This window comes from Dryobates pubescens, chromosome 21 (assembly GCF_014839835.1).
Source record: "Dryobates pubescens isolate bDryPub1 chromosome 21, bDryPub1.pri, whole genome shotgun sequence".
NCBI classification, from domain to species: Eukaryota; Metazoa; Chordata; class Aves; order Piciformes; family Picidae; genus Dryobates; species Dryobates pubescens.
Genome location: NC_071632.1, coordinates 19378525 through 19395353, shown reverse-complemented (window position 1 = coordinate 19395353; position 16829 = coordinate 19378525). Strand labels below are relative to the sequence as shown.

Below are 16829 nucleotides of genomic sequence, written 5' to 3'. Positions count from 1 at the left end.
AAAGGGTGCTCACAGCTCAGGCTATTGAATCATAGACTATCAGGTCAGAAGGAACCTCAAGAACCATCTGGTCTAACCTTTTTTGCCAAGATCATGGTCTAGAGTGTCCAACACTGGGTACTTCCCCACTTTGCTGGGGAGATTTATTCCAAATGTTGATTGCTTGCCTTGTGAAATCTTTTTGTTCTTGTGAAATCTTTTTGTTCTTGTGTCTAATTTGAAGTTGAGCTTTCTGCCTCTGTCCTGCATGGACAGCATGCCAAACATGATCTGCAATGCCAGTTAGCAGACAGCACCATCTCAATGAATTTCTGAGTGGCTTTTTAGGTCCCTTGATAGATGGATTTGTGCAGATGTATGGATTTCTGTAGACAGGAAACTGAGGCAGAGTGTCACAGTCACTTGTGTCCAGAAAAGGACTTTGTGCAGAGTTTGTGGCCCACTGGGTAAGGCAGTCACCTGGCTGTTATCTTCCTGAAGTGTCCAGACTCTTCTCAGAGTACCAGCAAGGACTTCCTGGCTGATGCTGCTGTGACTGAGCAGAAGAGCAGGGCCATGGCACTTGGCTGCTTGGTGTTCAGACTTGAGAGTGACACCAAGGAAAGAATGAAAGCTTTAAAGAAGCTCAGGACCTCTTCCTAAAGCTTTGACTTTGGAAAGCATTTTCCAACATCCCTAGGATGAATACAGCATGTGCTGTCCAGCTGGGGATTTGTGGGATGAAGCCTGACTTCTCCTATCCTTTTATAATCCTTGTGTTGACCATATCCAAGGCCCAGATTTGCTCTTCTCCATCTTTCCTAATGGGCAGAAGATGCATCTTGGACACTGTGACACACCACTACAGACACCAAACAGCAAGCATGGTACAAAGATCCTCTTTAAGAAGGGTTAAGAGGGTAATTGAAGAGCCTTCAGTGCCAGGCCAGGGCTGTTGCAGGCGACCCACATGCTGGGGATGCTGAGGATGGGTCAAGGGAAAGAGGAACAGCAAAAACAGGAACTTTTCTGCAGAGGAGCTGAAGGAAGCTTGAGGCTGAGCCAGATGGCTTATGTAAAACCTTCACAGGTAGTTTATCTGAGATGGGATCCTCTATTGCTACAGTCAAGAGGAATGTGGTGAAACTGAAGCTCGCCTGCCTCCGAGGCGGTGAGAGCCAATATTTTGTTTCCAACGTTCCCAGTATTTTCCCCACAAGCAATGTCAGGCTCACAGCAGCCATGACACCACTGTGAGCCTCCTCCTCCTCCTCCTAATCTGTGATGGGAACAACACTTGTTCCCCTCCAGCACTTGGGCACTGTCTCTAGTGTGGATGGATCTGTCAGTTGGCTTGTGCCAAGGGGTTCCCTGTTCTCTGTCTTCACCTGGTGCTGTGCCAATATTTAATAGTTATGATTGGCAAACCATTTCCTTCTCTGGGATCATCAAACATACCCAGTGCCTTTTAACATGATTTTTTTTTCCCCCCTATCTTTTTTCCTCCTTCCCCTGGGGAGGAATATGTTCTGGGCTCTGAGTTGTGACCCTTTGTTTCTTATAACCACAGAAATATGGAATGGTTTCAGTTGGAAGGGACCTTGAAAGCTCATCTAGTCCTACCCTGCTGCACTCAGCAGGGACACCAGCAGCTGGAGCAGGTTTCTCAGAGCTCCAAACAGCCTGGAGTGGTTCCAGAGATGGGGCTTCTACCACTTCTTTGGCCAACCTGGGACAGTGTCTCACCATCCTCATTGTTAAGAGTTTCTTCCTTCTATCTAGTCCAAATGTCCCTCTTTTAGTTTAAAACCATCACCTCTTGTCATGTCACTACAGACCCTGCTAAAAAGACTGTCCCCAGCTTTCTTGTAGTGCAAAGAGCACTGTCAGCTGGGGGACATCATCCCCATGTCCTAAACCTTGAGTTCTTTGTTCTGAGGGATCTGTGCTGCGGCCAGCTGGGGCTGAGGGACAGAAGTATCATCTGCTGGAATCTGGGGCAGGCAAGGCTGCTCTGCTGCAGGCAGTCCCCTGCACACAGGTTTCAGGGCCAGCAGGCAATGCTGTTCAGGGTGGTATAAGCCAGCACTGATGTCTGTGTACGTTTGTGCAGCTCCTGTGAGCTCTGACTCATCGGTCCCGTTGGATTTCACTTCTGCTCTTCAGAAAGCAGCTGTGCCTGCAAGGCTGTCAGTGTGATCCTAAAGAAACCCACTCCTGCTGGGGGCCATCATCTCCTTAACCACTGATGAGACTTTGGCTCAGAGTTGAGGTTCTCCTCCAGCCTGGGCTTCAGTGTAGTTGCCAATAAGGAGCAGGCATTAGCTTTTCCATCATGAGTGCTTCAGCTCTTGCATCCATGGTGAGGAGAATTTGGGGTTACTCTTTTCTACCATCCTCCTTTTTCATCCAAAGTGAGACAACCTGACTTTTCATTCAGGTCCTTCTGGTTAAGCTTTGACCATGGAGGTGCTTATGGGTGACCCTGCCCACAAGAAAACAGCACAGTTCTCCACCCACATCTAGATAAAGGAAACCACAGGGTGCTGATAGCCGCTGGGTAGTCCTCTTTATACTGCAATTGAAAACACAGTTCACCTCATCTGAGTCAAAGATTGGGCTTCCAAAGCTCTCAAACCTCACTTCAGAAACTCCTCACCACCTTCCTCCTCTGGACAACGCCTTCCTCCCCATGATGTCTAACCTGCAAGACCACAGGTTGCCCAGAGAAGCTGTGGATGCCTCATGCCTGGGAGTGTTTAATGCCAGGCTGGATGAGGCTTGGAGCAATCTGGTCTAATGGAAGGTGTCCCTGCCTGTGGCAGGGGGTTGGAATTAGATACTCTTTAAGGTCCCTTCCAACTCAAGCCATTCCATGAATTTCAAGAAGTAGACAACGACTTGGAGATTTCTGCATTAGAAGGCAGCTACAGAGCATCCCTGAAGGCCCTCTGTAAGTCTCAGCACCTTTTCCAATGATAGCCAACCCCCCTGAAAAGAAGGGTCCATGCCAGCCATCCAAGTCTCTAAGCCCTGCAGGGAAACTCAGGAGCTGGCAGGAATTACACAAGCTGAAGCCAGAGCTTTGGTGACCTTGTGCCACACTGAAAGCAAAGTGGTTAAAATGCTGTTAAGTCAACATCCCCATGCAGGATTAGTCCCTATTAACCTTCTCTTGCCAGATGACTTTCCAGAAGCTCTCATCAAGTCCTAACGAGCTGCTTGTCTCTTGCTACCAGAACCACCCAGAGAGGAATGAGTCGACCTGACAAATACACTGCACTTTCCTGTTATCTGTGCCGAGTCTCCTGCATTTTTATATGGCACCTTAATAACCCCTCATTTCCATTACAAGTGCATGCTTTCCTTCTGCTTATCTCTGCCTCCATCCACTCCTTCTCCATTCCTGCAGCCACACTGCCTCCGGCTACGACCTGGGGAAGCTCTTCAGAGCTCAGCAGGGTCAGGTCATAGAAATACAGAATGGTTTCTGTTAGAAAAAACCTCTGAGCTCACCGAGTCCAACCATCAGCTTAACACCACCATGCCCTCTAAGCCAAAGAGCCGTGTCCACATGCTTCTAGAACACCTTCCAGGGATGATGATTCCTCCACCTTCCCTGGGCAGCCTCTTGCAACGCCTGGCCACCCTTTCAGTAAAGAAATTTTCCCTAATATCCAACCTAAACCTCCCCTGGCACAATTTCACACCCTTTCCTCTCATTAGCAATCAAAGGACAGTCCTACAAGTTAGAAGGTGACGGGAAATGATTCACCCGATGGCTCTTCTCCATCTGCGTCAATACTGAACTCGGTGCCTGGAGTTAGGGGTAGGAGATGTAAACCCAGTGCCCTAATTTCATGGAGTCATTATAAGAGATCAGTTACAACTTTCTCAAGAGACAACCTCCTAACCTCTGTGCCTCCGGGCCAGATCTCAGCTTCTTTGCTCTGCCTGCCTACATTCCCCAGGTAGTTACCATCAGATACAATGCTGCTTGCTTCCTGTTGTGTGCTGTTAAGTGGTGGCTGCACTCCACCCCAGGGGTGGCTGCATTTCAAAAGCAGGGGAGTGATTATGGCATCTATGGGCTGTAAAAGGCATTGGGCTCTTTCTGGGAAGAGGAGAGCTGAGTAGAGTTGGTGCATCTTAAGGTAAATCCTATTAAACCCCTCTTGCAGCTACAGGCGTTCAACAGTGGAGAGCTGGGAGTTAGGATTTGGTATCCACAACAAAGCTGTCCTCTTGTAACTTCTTGTTCAGTTGTGGTCAAGCCAAGGAATCACAGAATCACAGCGTGGTAGGGGTTGGAAGTGACCTCTGGAGATAATCCAGTCCAAGCCCCTGCTAAAGCAACAGCAGATTGCCCAGGATCACAATGCCCAGGCAGGTTTGAAAGATCCAGAGTAGACTCCACAACCTCTCTGGGCAGTCTGGAACAGGATTCCACCACCCTCACAGCTCAAAGGCAGCTGTGACTGCAGTGACCATGAAATGCTGGAGTTTCACAGTATCACAAAGGTTGGAAGAGACCTCGAGGATCATCGAGTCCAACCTGTCACCACAGACCTCATGACTAGACCATGGCACCAAGTGCCACGTCCAGTCTCCTCTTCAACACCTAAGATCCTTAGGGCAGTGAGGAGAGTGCACAGGAAGCTCAGCACCCTGGACTTCAGGAGAGCAGACTTTGGCCAGAATAATGGCTTTAAACTGAAAGAGGGGAGATTGAGATGAGATGTTAGGGAGAAATTCTTTACAGTGGGGTGGAGAGACACTGGAACGGGTTGCCCAGCGAAATTATGGATGCCCTATCCCTGGAAGTGCTCAAGGCTTGGCTGGATAGGACTCTGATCAGTCTGGCTAGTAGAAGATGTCCCATGGCAGGGGTGTTGGAACTCAATGATCTTTAAGATCTTTTCCAACCTAAGCCACTCTATGATTCTGTGAAAAGGTTCCAAGCTTAGTAAGGCCACCGGAGGAGGTGAAAGGTGTGTGTCAGCTCTTTTCTGGTCATTATACTCTCTACCTCCCCACCAGAAAGTACTGGCATTCATCCCATCAACTCATCTTGCCTTTTGCAAGAAGCCTTTGCCTTTCACAGACCTCAGAACTGGTCATCAGTGTCCTTGGAGACGTCATGAAAGTTCTCCACCCCTAAGGGCTGGGGCTCAGGCAAGTGCAAGGTGACGAATCAACCATCCTGTTAGAACTGGACTCCTCTGTTCACGCTCAGAAGCTGAGCTTTCACACAGCTCAGGAACTTCATAGTCACCATTTGCAGGAAGCTGGGATCCTCCAGGCTGGGCAGATGCTGAACAAGGGCTTTTGAAGATCGTGTTGGGGAGCTGAGGGTTTCTGCCTTTTCCTTTCGCAGTTCTAGCCCTCGGTGGCTTACTAACCTCACAATGCACATTGACAACATGCTCCAGGACATTGCTCATGCCTTCTGCTTGTAAGTTCATGCACATCACTTGATTTGCATGTTGTATTTGGTAGGCTTCCCGAAGCCAAGTGGTGCTTAAGCCTTCCATCCAGACAGGACTGCTCTGCAAGCATGCAATTTTGAATTCTCCCCGAGAACATGTTGGCTTCTTTTTGCTTGGCATGTGAAACTCTCTTTGCCTTAGTAAAGCCTGGAAGCATCTAGAAGGTAAAGATTGGGCCAAAATGCCCAGGGAAAGCTCAGATCAGCAAAATGCAGTGCAGAGAAGGTTTGAGTGGTTTTGAGTAGGTACCTTGTCAGCTGATGGAAAGCTCAGTAGAAGCTGGTGAAGTTGCATCTACTGACAACCTGGCATTCAGCCTTCGTGGTTCCATTCATATTTCAGCACTGTCCCAGCCTAAACATCTGAAAGGTGTCAGGGACAACAAGCTTTCTTGGCTAACTTTCTTGGTCTATGAGTGAGCTCGTGTGGGGAAGGGTGTAGGAGGTTAAGAGAGGCCAGTTAGCAGTTGTGTCCTCCTAGAGGTGCCTTGAGGGCTGGAGAACAGCTGTGCTCGTGACAAAAAGGCCATTTTGCTGAAGCCAAAAATCATTGCAGTGGTGCCTCCTGAGGCGTGGTGCTGAAATCCAGGGGCATTTCTAGTGAGTGAAGAAACACAGTAAGACCAAAACTTGGTATTTTGGTATATTCCTCATTTGTAAAGCAGTCTGAAATGTTTGGGGTTTGCTACAGGGTAGGAAAAAGCATCTAGGAAAACCAGGCTGAGCTGCTCTTCTCCACCCAGCTCCAGCTTGGATGAAATGTTCTGAAGCAAGGTCTACACAGAGACTAAGGCTCCTTCAGTCCTTAGCCATGCCATCTTTTGGTTGATCCTACCCACCATCCTGAGGCAAGGGGCAGAAACTCACTTCCAGCCCCCTTGGCAGGAGGCTTAATTCAACAAGTGAGCAAAACCTAAACTAGAAGCAACATGTCATATATTGAACGTTGTCTCTAAGTGAGCTAGATAGCCTAGGAAAGAGAAAGTGGCCTCAGGAAGGAGTGTGAGGACAATGTTCAGGTTACACAGTGAGGACTGGGGAGTATCTGGCTGTCCTGGCATTTTCCTACCTTCCAGCCATCAGCAGGTCACCCAGACTGAGGAGAAGGAGATGCTTTGCTTGGTGCTGGTCCCACCACTAAGGGTGGAGGCTGTCATTAAGTGTAAACCTGCAGTTTCCACATTATGGGAACACAGCCCAGATTCCTTGCACCTGAAGCCAAGCGCAGAGCTCAGGGTATGTCTCCGTGGTGCAGTGCCTGCAACGTGCCGTACGGTGCACTCTACGTGTTCCCTGACACTCAGCTTTGCACTGCTTTTGGTTTTGCCATGGCCCTATCCTAAGACCTTAGGATGACCTTAGTCTAAACGTCTCGGCTGACCTCAGTGGCCTTGAATCAAGCCCGGTCCTGTCTATGCAGAAGCTTATTTCGTAGTAAAAGAAAACCTCTTTGGAGCAGATCCAAACTGGACCACAGGGAAGAGGAGAGTTTCCTGGCCTGCTGCCATGCCCTCAAGAGAAGGTGTTCACAAGGCTGATCAAAGCCATGCACGTTCCCTTCACTGGCCGCTGCTTATTGCTCGCTTGCTTGCTTTCTTTGACAGCTACCAGGGAATCAGCCTTCGTCCACGCCATCGCCTCTGCCGGAGTGGCTTTCGCCGTGACCAGGTCCTGCGCCGAAGGCTCGGCCACCATCTGCGGCTGCGACACTCGCCACAAGGGCTCTCCTGGGGAGGGCTGGAAGTGGGGGGGCTGCAGTGAGGACGTGGAGTTTGGGAGCATGGTGTCTCGGGAGTTTGCAGACGCGAGAGAGAACAGACCAGATGCTCGCTCAGCCATGAACAGGCACAACAACGAAGCCGGAAGGACCGTAAGGACATTTCCATTTCACCTTGTTTGAGCTCTCCTGAGTCTTTTCTTACCGGCCATAATGAGCAGCGGGAGGGGACTGAGGGGAGTAGCCAGATGTAAACCTGGGCAGCTTGCATCATGAAACAATGAGACCTGCCCTATGACAGTTGTCAGGGAGATGGTCAGTGGATGCCATTGGCGATAGCCAGAAGGAAATTCATCCGCTCCATACTCAAGTGTTGCCCAGCTGGCCAAGAAGGCCAGTGGCATCCTGGCCTGCATCAGGAATAGTGTGGCCAGCAGGAGCAGGGAAGTCATTCTGCCCCTGTACGCTGCACTGGTTAGGACACACCTTGAGTCCTGTGTCCAGTTCTGGGGCCCTCAGTTTAAGAAGGACATTGAGACACTTGAACGTGTCCAGAGAAGGGCAACACAGCTGGGGAGAGGTCTCAAGGACAAACCCTACAAGGAGAGGCTGAGGGAGCTGGGGTTGCTTAGCCTAGAGAAGAGGAGGCTCAGGGGAGACCTTCTTGCTCTCTACAACTACCTGAAGGGAGGTTGTAGCCAGGTGGGGGTTGGTCTCTTCTCCCAGGCAACGAGCACCAGAACAAGAGGACACAGTCTCAAGCTGTGCCAGGGGAAGTTTAGGCTGGAGGTGAGAAGAAAGTTCTTCACAGAAAGAGTTGTTAGCCATTGGAATGTGCTGCCCAGGGAGGTGGTGGAGTCACCATCCCTGGAGGTGTTCAAAAAGGGGTTCTATGTGGCACTTGAAGCCATGATTTAGTTAGCCATGAGGTGTTGGGTGACAGGTTGGACTTGATGATCTCTGAGGTCTTTTCCAAGCTTATTGATTCTCTGATTCTAAACCTGAGCCATGGGCAGTGTTTCGTGTGAGTTCCCCTATGAACTCAAACCCTTCCGCTCTGCCAGGAGCTTTGATTAATTTCAGCCTGATTACATGAACCAAAGCTCTTGTGGTTCTCTCTCCTCACTAATTACAAGCTGCTCTGCGGCGGGTGATACTCCGTAAATAACACAGGAAAGCACCTGGTGAACATCAAGGTGCTGATTCATGGCATATCTCTTGGACTCAGGCTGGCACTAGTCTGTTCACGTACCCAGAAATTTGCTGATCAGTCTGAAAAGGCAGATTATCAAGTCAGTTGCATAAGGCTTGTCTCCCACCTCCAAGGACTGGAGGGCAACACCTCATAGAAACCTCGGGACCAAATTCATGAGAGCTAAAAGCAAATAGCAAGCCTCTGGGATCAATAATCACCTTCCCATTTATTCCAGGCCAGTGCTTTATGTTGAAGTCTGAGGTTTTTGTTAGGCCACACCTTGAGTCCTATGTCCGGTTCTGGGCCCCTCAGTTTAGGAAGGATGTTGACTTGCTGGAAGGTGTCCAGAGAAGGGCAACAAAGCTGGGGAGGGGTCTGGAGCACAGCCCTGGGAGGAGAGGCTGAGGGAGCTGAGGTTGCTTAGCCTGCAGAAGAGGAGGCTCAGGGGAGACCTTCTTGCTCTCTACCACTACCTGGAGGGAGGTTGTAGCCAGGTAGGGGTTGGTCTCTTCTCCCAGGCACCCAGCACCAGAACAAGAGGACACAGTCTCAAGCTGTGCCAGGGGAGGTTTAGGCTGAAGGTTAGGAAGAAATTCTACACAGAGAGAGTGATTGCCCATTGGAATGTGCTGCCCAGGGAGGTGGTGGAGTCACCATCACTGGAGGTGTTTAGGAGGAGACTTGATAGGGTGCTGGGTTGCATGGTTTAGTTGATTAGGTGGTGTTGGGTGATAGGTTGGATTTGATGATCTCAAAGGTCTTTTCCAACCTGGTTAATTCTATTCTATTCTATTCTATTCTATTCTATTCTATCCATTCCATCCCATCCCATCCCATCCCATCCCATCCCATCCCATCCCATCCCATTCCAAATACATCCCTGAAAATACCAGAGGTCTGTAGGAAGTCCTGGCTGGAGAGCAGAATGAAATGTGTGTTTCACTTGCAGGCTATTAACATCTTCCTTCTTCTTGGCCCTTCCTCTCCTCTTTTTCTTCAGTCCATCATTGAGCTGATGCACCTGAAGTGCAAGTGCCACGGCCTCTCCGGCAGCTGTGAAGTGAAGACCTGCTGGTGGTCCCAGCCAGACTTCAGGGTCATCGGCGACTACCTCAAGGACAAGTACGACAGCGCTTCCGAAATGGTGGTGGAAAAACACCGAGAGTCCCGCGGCTGGGTCGAGACCCTCAGGCCCAAATACAACTTCTTCAAGGCCCCCACCGAGAAGGACCTGGTGTACTACGAGAACTCGCCGAACTTTTGCGAGCCCAACCCCGAGACCGGCTCCTTCGGCACCCGCGACAGGGTCTGCAACGTCACCTCGCACGGGATCGACGGCTGCGACCTGCTGTGCTGCGGCCGGGGCCACAACACCAGGACTGAGAAACGGAAGGAGAAGTGCCACTGCATCTTCCACTGGTGCTGCTACGTCCGCTGCCAGGAGTGCATACGAGTCTACGACGTCCACACGTGCAAGTAAGACGAGGCGCAGCCCCGCGCCGGGCTCCGAGGGGAGAAACCCATTCCAGCCTGCTTCCGCTGAGGTTCCTCTGACTTCTCTCAGCCATGAGAGCAGTCTTACTCTTTGTTGGTTTATATATATATATATATATATATATATATATATAAAGGATAAAAACCTTTTTTTTAAAAAAAAAAAAAATTAAAAAAAAATATTAAAAAGAGAAAAAACCTAAAAGAAAAGACAAGAAAGGCTAAAAGTGGTTGGATAGAATAGGGTCTAACGACTTCTGGGCTCTGCTGAGGGACAGCCGGCACGCACGCACGTTCCACCCCAGCGAGGCCTCCCCTAGGGCACAGAGGGTTTTCATCCCACCAGCCAGGCAGAGCTGGAAAGAAGAGCAGCAGCAAAAGGATGGATTTGCTCTGCTCTCAGCCTCCTGAAGTGACTCGTGTGGTTAAGTGCCCTTGGAAAGACTTGCATCTCCTTGCATAGGTCCTTTGCCCTCAGCCAGGCAGAGGCTGTGCTGGACGGCAGCACTAAAGCTTCCTGACTGTCTGCCTGCGTGCCCTAAATGGCCAGACTCTGTAGAATATGAGCAACAACAACAGCAGCAAAAGAAATAAAAGCAGAATAAATTAATGATTTTTTTAATTATTGTTATTATTATTATTTTTTGAATAAGGCAAATACTGCTTGGTTTTACCCTGGAACCACACAAGTCTGCAAATCCAGAACAGACTGCTCCCTACAGTGGGCAGTCTTTGAGTGAATCTTCTGAGTAGCTTCTGACAGACTTGACACAGGATTTGGTGACTCCTGTAGAGAGGGAGGAGGAGAAGGAGGGAAAGAGAGAGAATTGCTGATGGTTTCCTGCAAACGCCCTGTGGGCACGCAGGTGGTGTTCACGGGATGGCAAAGCTCAGTGCCTGAGATGTGAAGTGAAGAGGACTTGGTCTGTGTGTTGAGGAGCAAACAGTCCCATGAACAGAGATGTTGCTCCAGCTGTGGCCTAGTACATGGCTCAGCCAATGAGTCTTCCTTGGAAACATGTGGTGCAGAGCAAGTGTCCTGGGGCTGGACACTGGTTGCTGGGCACAGGACGTCCAGCTCCTCATCACCCCAGCTTGCTCTTGCAGAGGAGGAAAGGGGAAGAGTTTACTCCTCCCATCTCTTTAGAGAAAGTCAGCAGCAGCAGTGGAAAGTGCACTTAGTCCATCTGCTCTCTGCACCTCATGTACCATCTGGGCACTTAGCAAAAGCCTTAGACCACAACTCTGTGAGGAACATGACTCTGAAGGACTGCTCCTCACCCATTAATCGACGTGATGGTGAACCAACCCACCCTCGTCACCCCCCACAGCCTGGAACACTTTCAGACTCGAGCCAAATTTTGTTCCACACCCAATTTCTACAGCCATTCTCTACAAGTGGCACAGGCTAAAATGCACAAAAGCCAGACTCTGAACCTGAACTTAGGCAAGTTTGGACAGAGAGGCCAATCTCAGTTTTGCAGAGCTGGCCCACCTCTGCTGTTCCCCTCTGACTTCCCATTTTTGCATGCTGCTCTACTTCTGATTTCAGATCAGGATTGCTAGTTTACAGAAATGGCTCTCACCTCCTTCATGGATATCAAGGCTTACATCAGCCACGTGGGCATCAGGTGTGAGCTTCAGACCATCATCTTGGTATTTACAACACTGCTAGAGTTACTCGTGTTAGATACTGGTATAAATGAGTGATGAACCAAACATGAACCTCAGCTGCACCTGTCCCCTCCCCTCCTTGCCTTCCTCATGTGTTTGGGTTCCTATCTTGGGAAAAGGACAGTGGATTGGCATTTTTTTCCTTCTCTTCAGTACAGGAAGGGAAATTGGGCATCTCAGTCCCAGTGTCCCAGAAGAGGTTTTTCATGGCAGTAAAATAATGAGTGTTGGCTACTTCAAACCTGGGTGTCTACATAGAGATATCTGAGTTCTCTTCTTTCCCTGCATGTCAGCTTACTCCTGGGAACCAAAGGAGGCAGTATGCAGAAGAGGCAGGGAATAAACAGAGCTTAATCCCTTCAGAGAGAAAACAGGAAGAAATGATGCCTCCAAGGGTTGACTCTGAGTCATGGCGTCGCCTGGGACTACTCCTAGGCTGGTGCACTTTATGCATCACCCATATGCCTCAGGGCTGTGCCCAAGGGCACAAGCAAGCTCTGCTCATTGATGGAGGCACTTCTGTCAATGCTCTGCAAAGAGAAGCTGCAATGAAAATGAGAGCGCAGAGACAGAGAGGAAGGAAGGAGAGAAGAAGTGATCAAAGACAAAAATGGAGAGAAGACCAATCAGTTGTATCTGTACCTGCAAAATTGCACCCAAGGGGTGGCCACACACCAGCTGGTAGGGAGCCAGAGGTCACTAAAAGCTGGGAGAAAGATACACCAATGAACTGAGGTAGGACTGATCTTTGTACTGCAGTCTGGGGACAAAGAAAGGCAAACCTGATCATCACAGCAAAGAGGAGGAAGCTACTGCAAGGGGAAATTGCCACAATGACCAACACTCAAACACAAGCTGGCAAGAAAGCAAAGGCTGAAGAAAACCACAGATGTGGTGGAAGATATTGATGAACTGGAAAAGATGGGAGAAGGGAAGACCTCAATCCATTGAATTCGGCAGGCTCACCCCCACAACTCTCTTCACTCTGACATTTTTAAGCAAGGTGGTTTCAAACTGCTTTCTTTCATACCATATCAGTGAAGAAATGGGTTGAAAGACTTGTCTTCCATGCATGGAAGCTGGACTGCCCCCAACCCATCCAAAGCAGGCCAACACCCCCCGTTTCTGCTTCTGCATCAGATCCAAGACCAACATCACTATCAGGTGAAGCACTTTGGGAAGCACGGCAGGAGGGGTGGGAAACAAGCTAGGCATTTGCTGAGCAATTGCCTCTTAAGGTGAACAGATTTTGACTGCAGCAGTGGAATTTGTTTCTTCTGGCCATGGCACCTACTCTAAGCTGTTTCTCTAGTTTTCTGCTAGGATCAATGGCAAGAAAGGAACAAGTCCAGAAGGTGATTCATTATAGCCTAGGATGGTATCTAAGCTATGCTTGGTAAATTGCCCTCTGGGTGTACATCTGTCTTTCCTCTGACTTTAGCTGATGAGCTCATAAAAGATGATGATGAGCTCTTAGATGGGTACAGTCTGATGATGTGAAGTCCACCATGAGTCAAGGAGGTGAAGATGCAATCTGATCATCAGCTGAGATGGGCTGGAAGTTGTATTCCTTCATTCAAAGCTGGGGTCAGGCTTGAAACAGCTCAGTGGTGGGGGACTTCCACCCTAGTCAAGGGATTTTGAACAAAGCCTATGCATATTTCTTTGGGTTTGTTATGTAATTAGTTATCCATCATGATGCTGTGATGTAAGGGATTGAGTAGCTGCTACTAAAGTCACTGAAAAATGTCTGCGTGAACTCTGTTTATCTCCCCAAGTGCATCTGAGGGTCCTAGTCCTGGATCTGTCCTGCCCATCCATGAGGATGGAAGAGAAAGAGCCTGCTAGAGGTCTGGGAGCATGCTGAGTGCATGGGCTGGGCCTGTGTTTGACCCCAGGACTTTAGAGAAGGGGCCTGGGCCATCGCTACCTAATACACATGAATCCAGCAAGTGTCTCTGGAAAACTGAGTCCCACACCACTGCCTGCCCCAGGTGTCTGAGGGCAGGCCTGCCACTCCACTGCTACCAAAGGTTGAGTCAGTGGTGGGTGAGGTGTCATCCCTTCCTACACACTATCATGTCTACACTGGGCCTCATTTGGGAGGTGGTGCAAATACAACCCGGAGCCACCTTCTGCCTCGGGTTCTGCCGTTCTGTGAAAACAGAGCCTTCCTTACCCAGGGGGCCTAGGGTTTAACTCAGCACTACAAGCATCTGGTGACATTTCTGATGCCCTGCAACATCCCATTGGGATCCAGCTGTTGCTTTAATGGCACGAGATTCCCAAGTCTGGAATCTGGGAAGATGTGTCACGGATTATGGGGTGTCCAAAATGCCACAAGACATCCATGTGTAGGCAACTGAGTAGCTCACCTGTGTTCCATCAGAACTCTGCTTCCATCTCAGCTGAGCTGGGTCATGCACCAGCCCAGAGTCAAAAGGGAAAGAACATTTCCCACAAACTGGAGGTGGCCAACTCAACCTCCACCACCCATGGTGCTCTTCCCTTCAGCCTTTGCCTCTGCTGAGGTTTGTCCTCAGGCAGATGGTTTGTGTTGGGGATGTGTCTGGCAGTCCCAGGGTAAAGGGAGATGATGGCATCCAACCAAGCAACACAGAAAGAAACAGAATTCCACCCTCTTGCATGCTGCTATCCAACCTCTCCTTTAGCTGAACAGTTCCACACCCAACCTCACTAAAGCCAGTGGAGTTACCTGTGAGGGGTGAATTTGACCTCATCTCTTTTCTTTCTATGAAAGAAATGCAAAGTTTAGGAGCTTTTTTTTTTCCTTAGTTTTGTCTTGTTTTGGTTTAGTTTTAGAATTTGAGGACTTCTCTTTCTCAGAGAAAAAAAAAACCAACCACAACAAACTAACAAACAAAACCATGGGGAGGGAAATGCATGACACTTCCTATTTCTTGACCCCTGTCCACACTGACAATCTCCTCCACAGCACCCTGAAGTCTCCAGCATGGTTTTCACTCCTTACAAGGGGCTTCATGTGCAGAACTAAAGCAGTCAGGATTGAATCTGGGGAGGGAAGGGCAGAGGCAACCACACCACGACGTGCAAGATGCTACAGGATTCTCCCACTCGGCCACACCAGCCCTGAAGACAGAAGTGTCACTGTCTTAGCTGAGCCTTGTAGGGCTTCTGCATTAGCAAACCTCAGAGAGCCACTGGAGCTGGAATGTTTTTGATGTTTTCAGTGCATTCAGATCTGTTACCACAGGGATGTCCATGGATTGTAATCATGCACTGTGTGTCTTCGTGTCCCCACCCTTGAATTCAAATACAGGAGAAAGGTTATGAGCTTTGGGTCACTTCTTTTTCAAGCTTCCAAGAGAGGTCTCAGTGCTGAATGTCTGGGGTTTGATGTTCTTGGGGTTATTCAGGGTCACAGCATCAGCACCCTGCAGGAGCTAGGAGTTGTGCATCCAGTCCTAGGTCTTGCACTGTGGAAATTGCTCCAGGCTTCTCTTTGATGCCTTGATGATATTGTTTTGGGAGGACAAAACAGAGCCATGAGGAGGCACCAGATCAAACTGCCATTGTATCTGGTTAAATGGGCTGCCCAGGGGAAAGTTACTCCTGGGTCTTCCAGAGACCTGCTCCAGAGCTGAGGCTGCTGCTGAGAAGGCGAAGCTCTGATGTCAGGGATGTAGCAAATGAGTGGGATGCTCACTTGGGTCTGTCAGGTTTGTGCCCAAGCAGCTGCTTGGACAGGAAGCTGGAGAGAGAGCCTTAGACAATGGGAGTGAAGGTGAGCTGGGCAGGATGAGATCCCTTCTCTTCTTCATAGCTGTATGCCTCCTACTTTCTACCTCCCTCCAAGCTAAACCTTGGCTGTTATAGGAGGGACTTCTTAATGTGGGAGAACCTCTTTCTAGATTTCCCTTCCCTCCCTGGGCAGCAGCAGTGGGATCTGTCTTGCTGTTTGCCTGTTTCACTCATGGCTTCACTCCAAACTCATGCCTCCTGCCCAATCTCCTGCGCTCCCACAAAAGTTACTGATCTATAGCTCACCACTTCTCATCAAGGGGACACAACCCTCCTGCCTCAGGCCTCCAGGGGTGCAGATACTTCCATTTAGTGGGATAATGGAAGCTCCTGTGGCCTCTGTTTTGAGAAAGGGATGTTTAGCCCCCATTCCTGACACTTCCAATGTCTTTGTGGACAAATCATTCTACCTCCACTTCGCTGCAGTTCCCAGAGGTGTCTCAGCTGCATCTCCACCAAGCTGGGGGAGATTTTGTCAAGCACAAACAACAGGCCTGTAGTTAACTCCCAGGCAGTGGTACCTGGAGTAGAATTCTGAATGCAAAGGGAGATGCTGGAATCCAGGTACCTCCAAGTGAGCTGGGTGCTAAACTCCCACACAAGCTCAATGATGGGCTCCAGTTGCCTGAACACAGCACCTGGGCTTGAACTGAATTATTGAAGACTGGTGTCCAAAGTCATTTGGATGCTCCAGGGCACCCCACTGACTCTAGAAGCTACTCTGGAAGAGTCTGGGCTTGCCTTAAGGCCCATGGTGTATCTGCAGGATGCATGCAGATGCTTTAGAAACCCCAGGGGCATCCTAGATAGCAATAGATGCCTGTGAATGAGCAACTCAGTGGAGCTCCAGGTGAATAAACAGTGGAGGCTAGAGAACAATTCTGCTGGCCAAATCTGTGTCCACTGCAGGTCAAGCTGAACCACCTTCTGGACTCCACTGACTGCTGACCAGCTCATCAGATCTGGGTGGGCTGACTCACATGGAGACACACTCTTGTGGTCATCTACAAGTGTGTGTCTTCATCTGTGAGCTGGATCCCACTACTGATGCCTAACTCATGTCTTTAGAGACTCGAAGGCAGATGCATGACTTGGTCACCCCCACTGTCTCTGCAGACCTTGTTTTCCTTACACATGTTCTGTGGACCAGGGGAGGGCTTGGACAGCCCTGCATGGCAGTGGAGAGTGAGCAAACTGTGAGGAGAGGCTTTCCTTGGTTTCCTTCCTTTTCCAAGTTTCTTCTTCTTATTTATTAGTATTTATTTATTGCTCATTGTTCATTCCACTCCACCAAAAATCCTGAAGGCACATCTGCTACAGACATAGGCTGAGCATCACCCAAGCTTCTGAGGGAAGGCAGCATTCCATCACAGCCCCTTCCCAACATGCCCTTGCCCCCCACTCAGGAAGCCTCTGAGGCCTGAGTCGTTTGGAGGCAGGCTCCCAAAGCTCCCAAACTCCTGCTGTGTGTGATGAAATTCTCCCCACTGGCCTGCATT

General features: G+C 49.5%; 1 protein-coding gene across 1 annotated transcript in view; it reads left to right on the top strand.

Moving 5' to 3' along the window:
* Positions 1-9859, top strand: part of WNT3A (Wnt family member 3A) — a 99566-nt gene extending 89707 nt beyond the window's left edge. The window contains exons 3-4 of the mRNA XM_009898140.2: positions 7072-7337; positions 9380-9859. Coding sequence (XP_009896442.2) covers positions 7072-7337; positions 9380-9859 — 746 coding nt within the window. The remainder of the gene's footprint in view (positions 1-7071; positions 7338-9379) is intronic.
* Positions 9860-16829: the final 6970 nt, after the last annotated feature.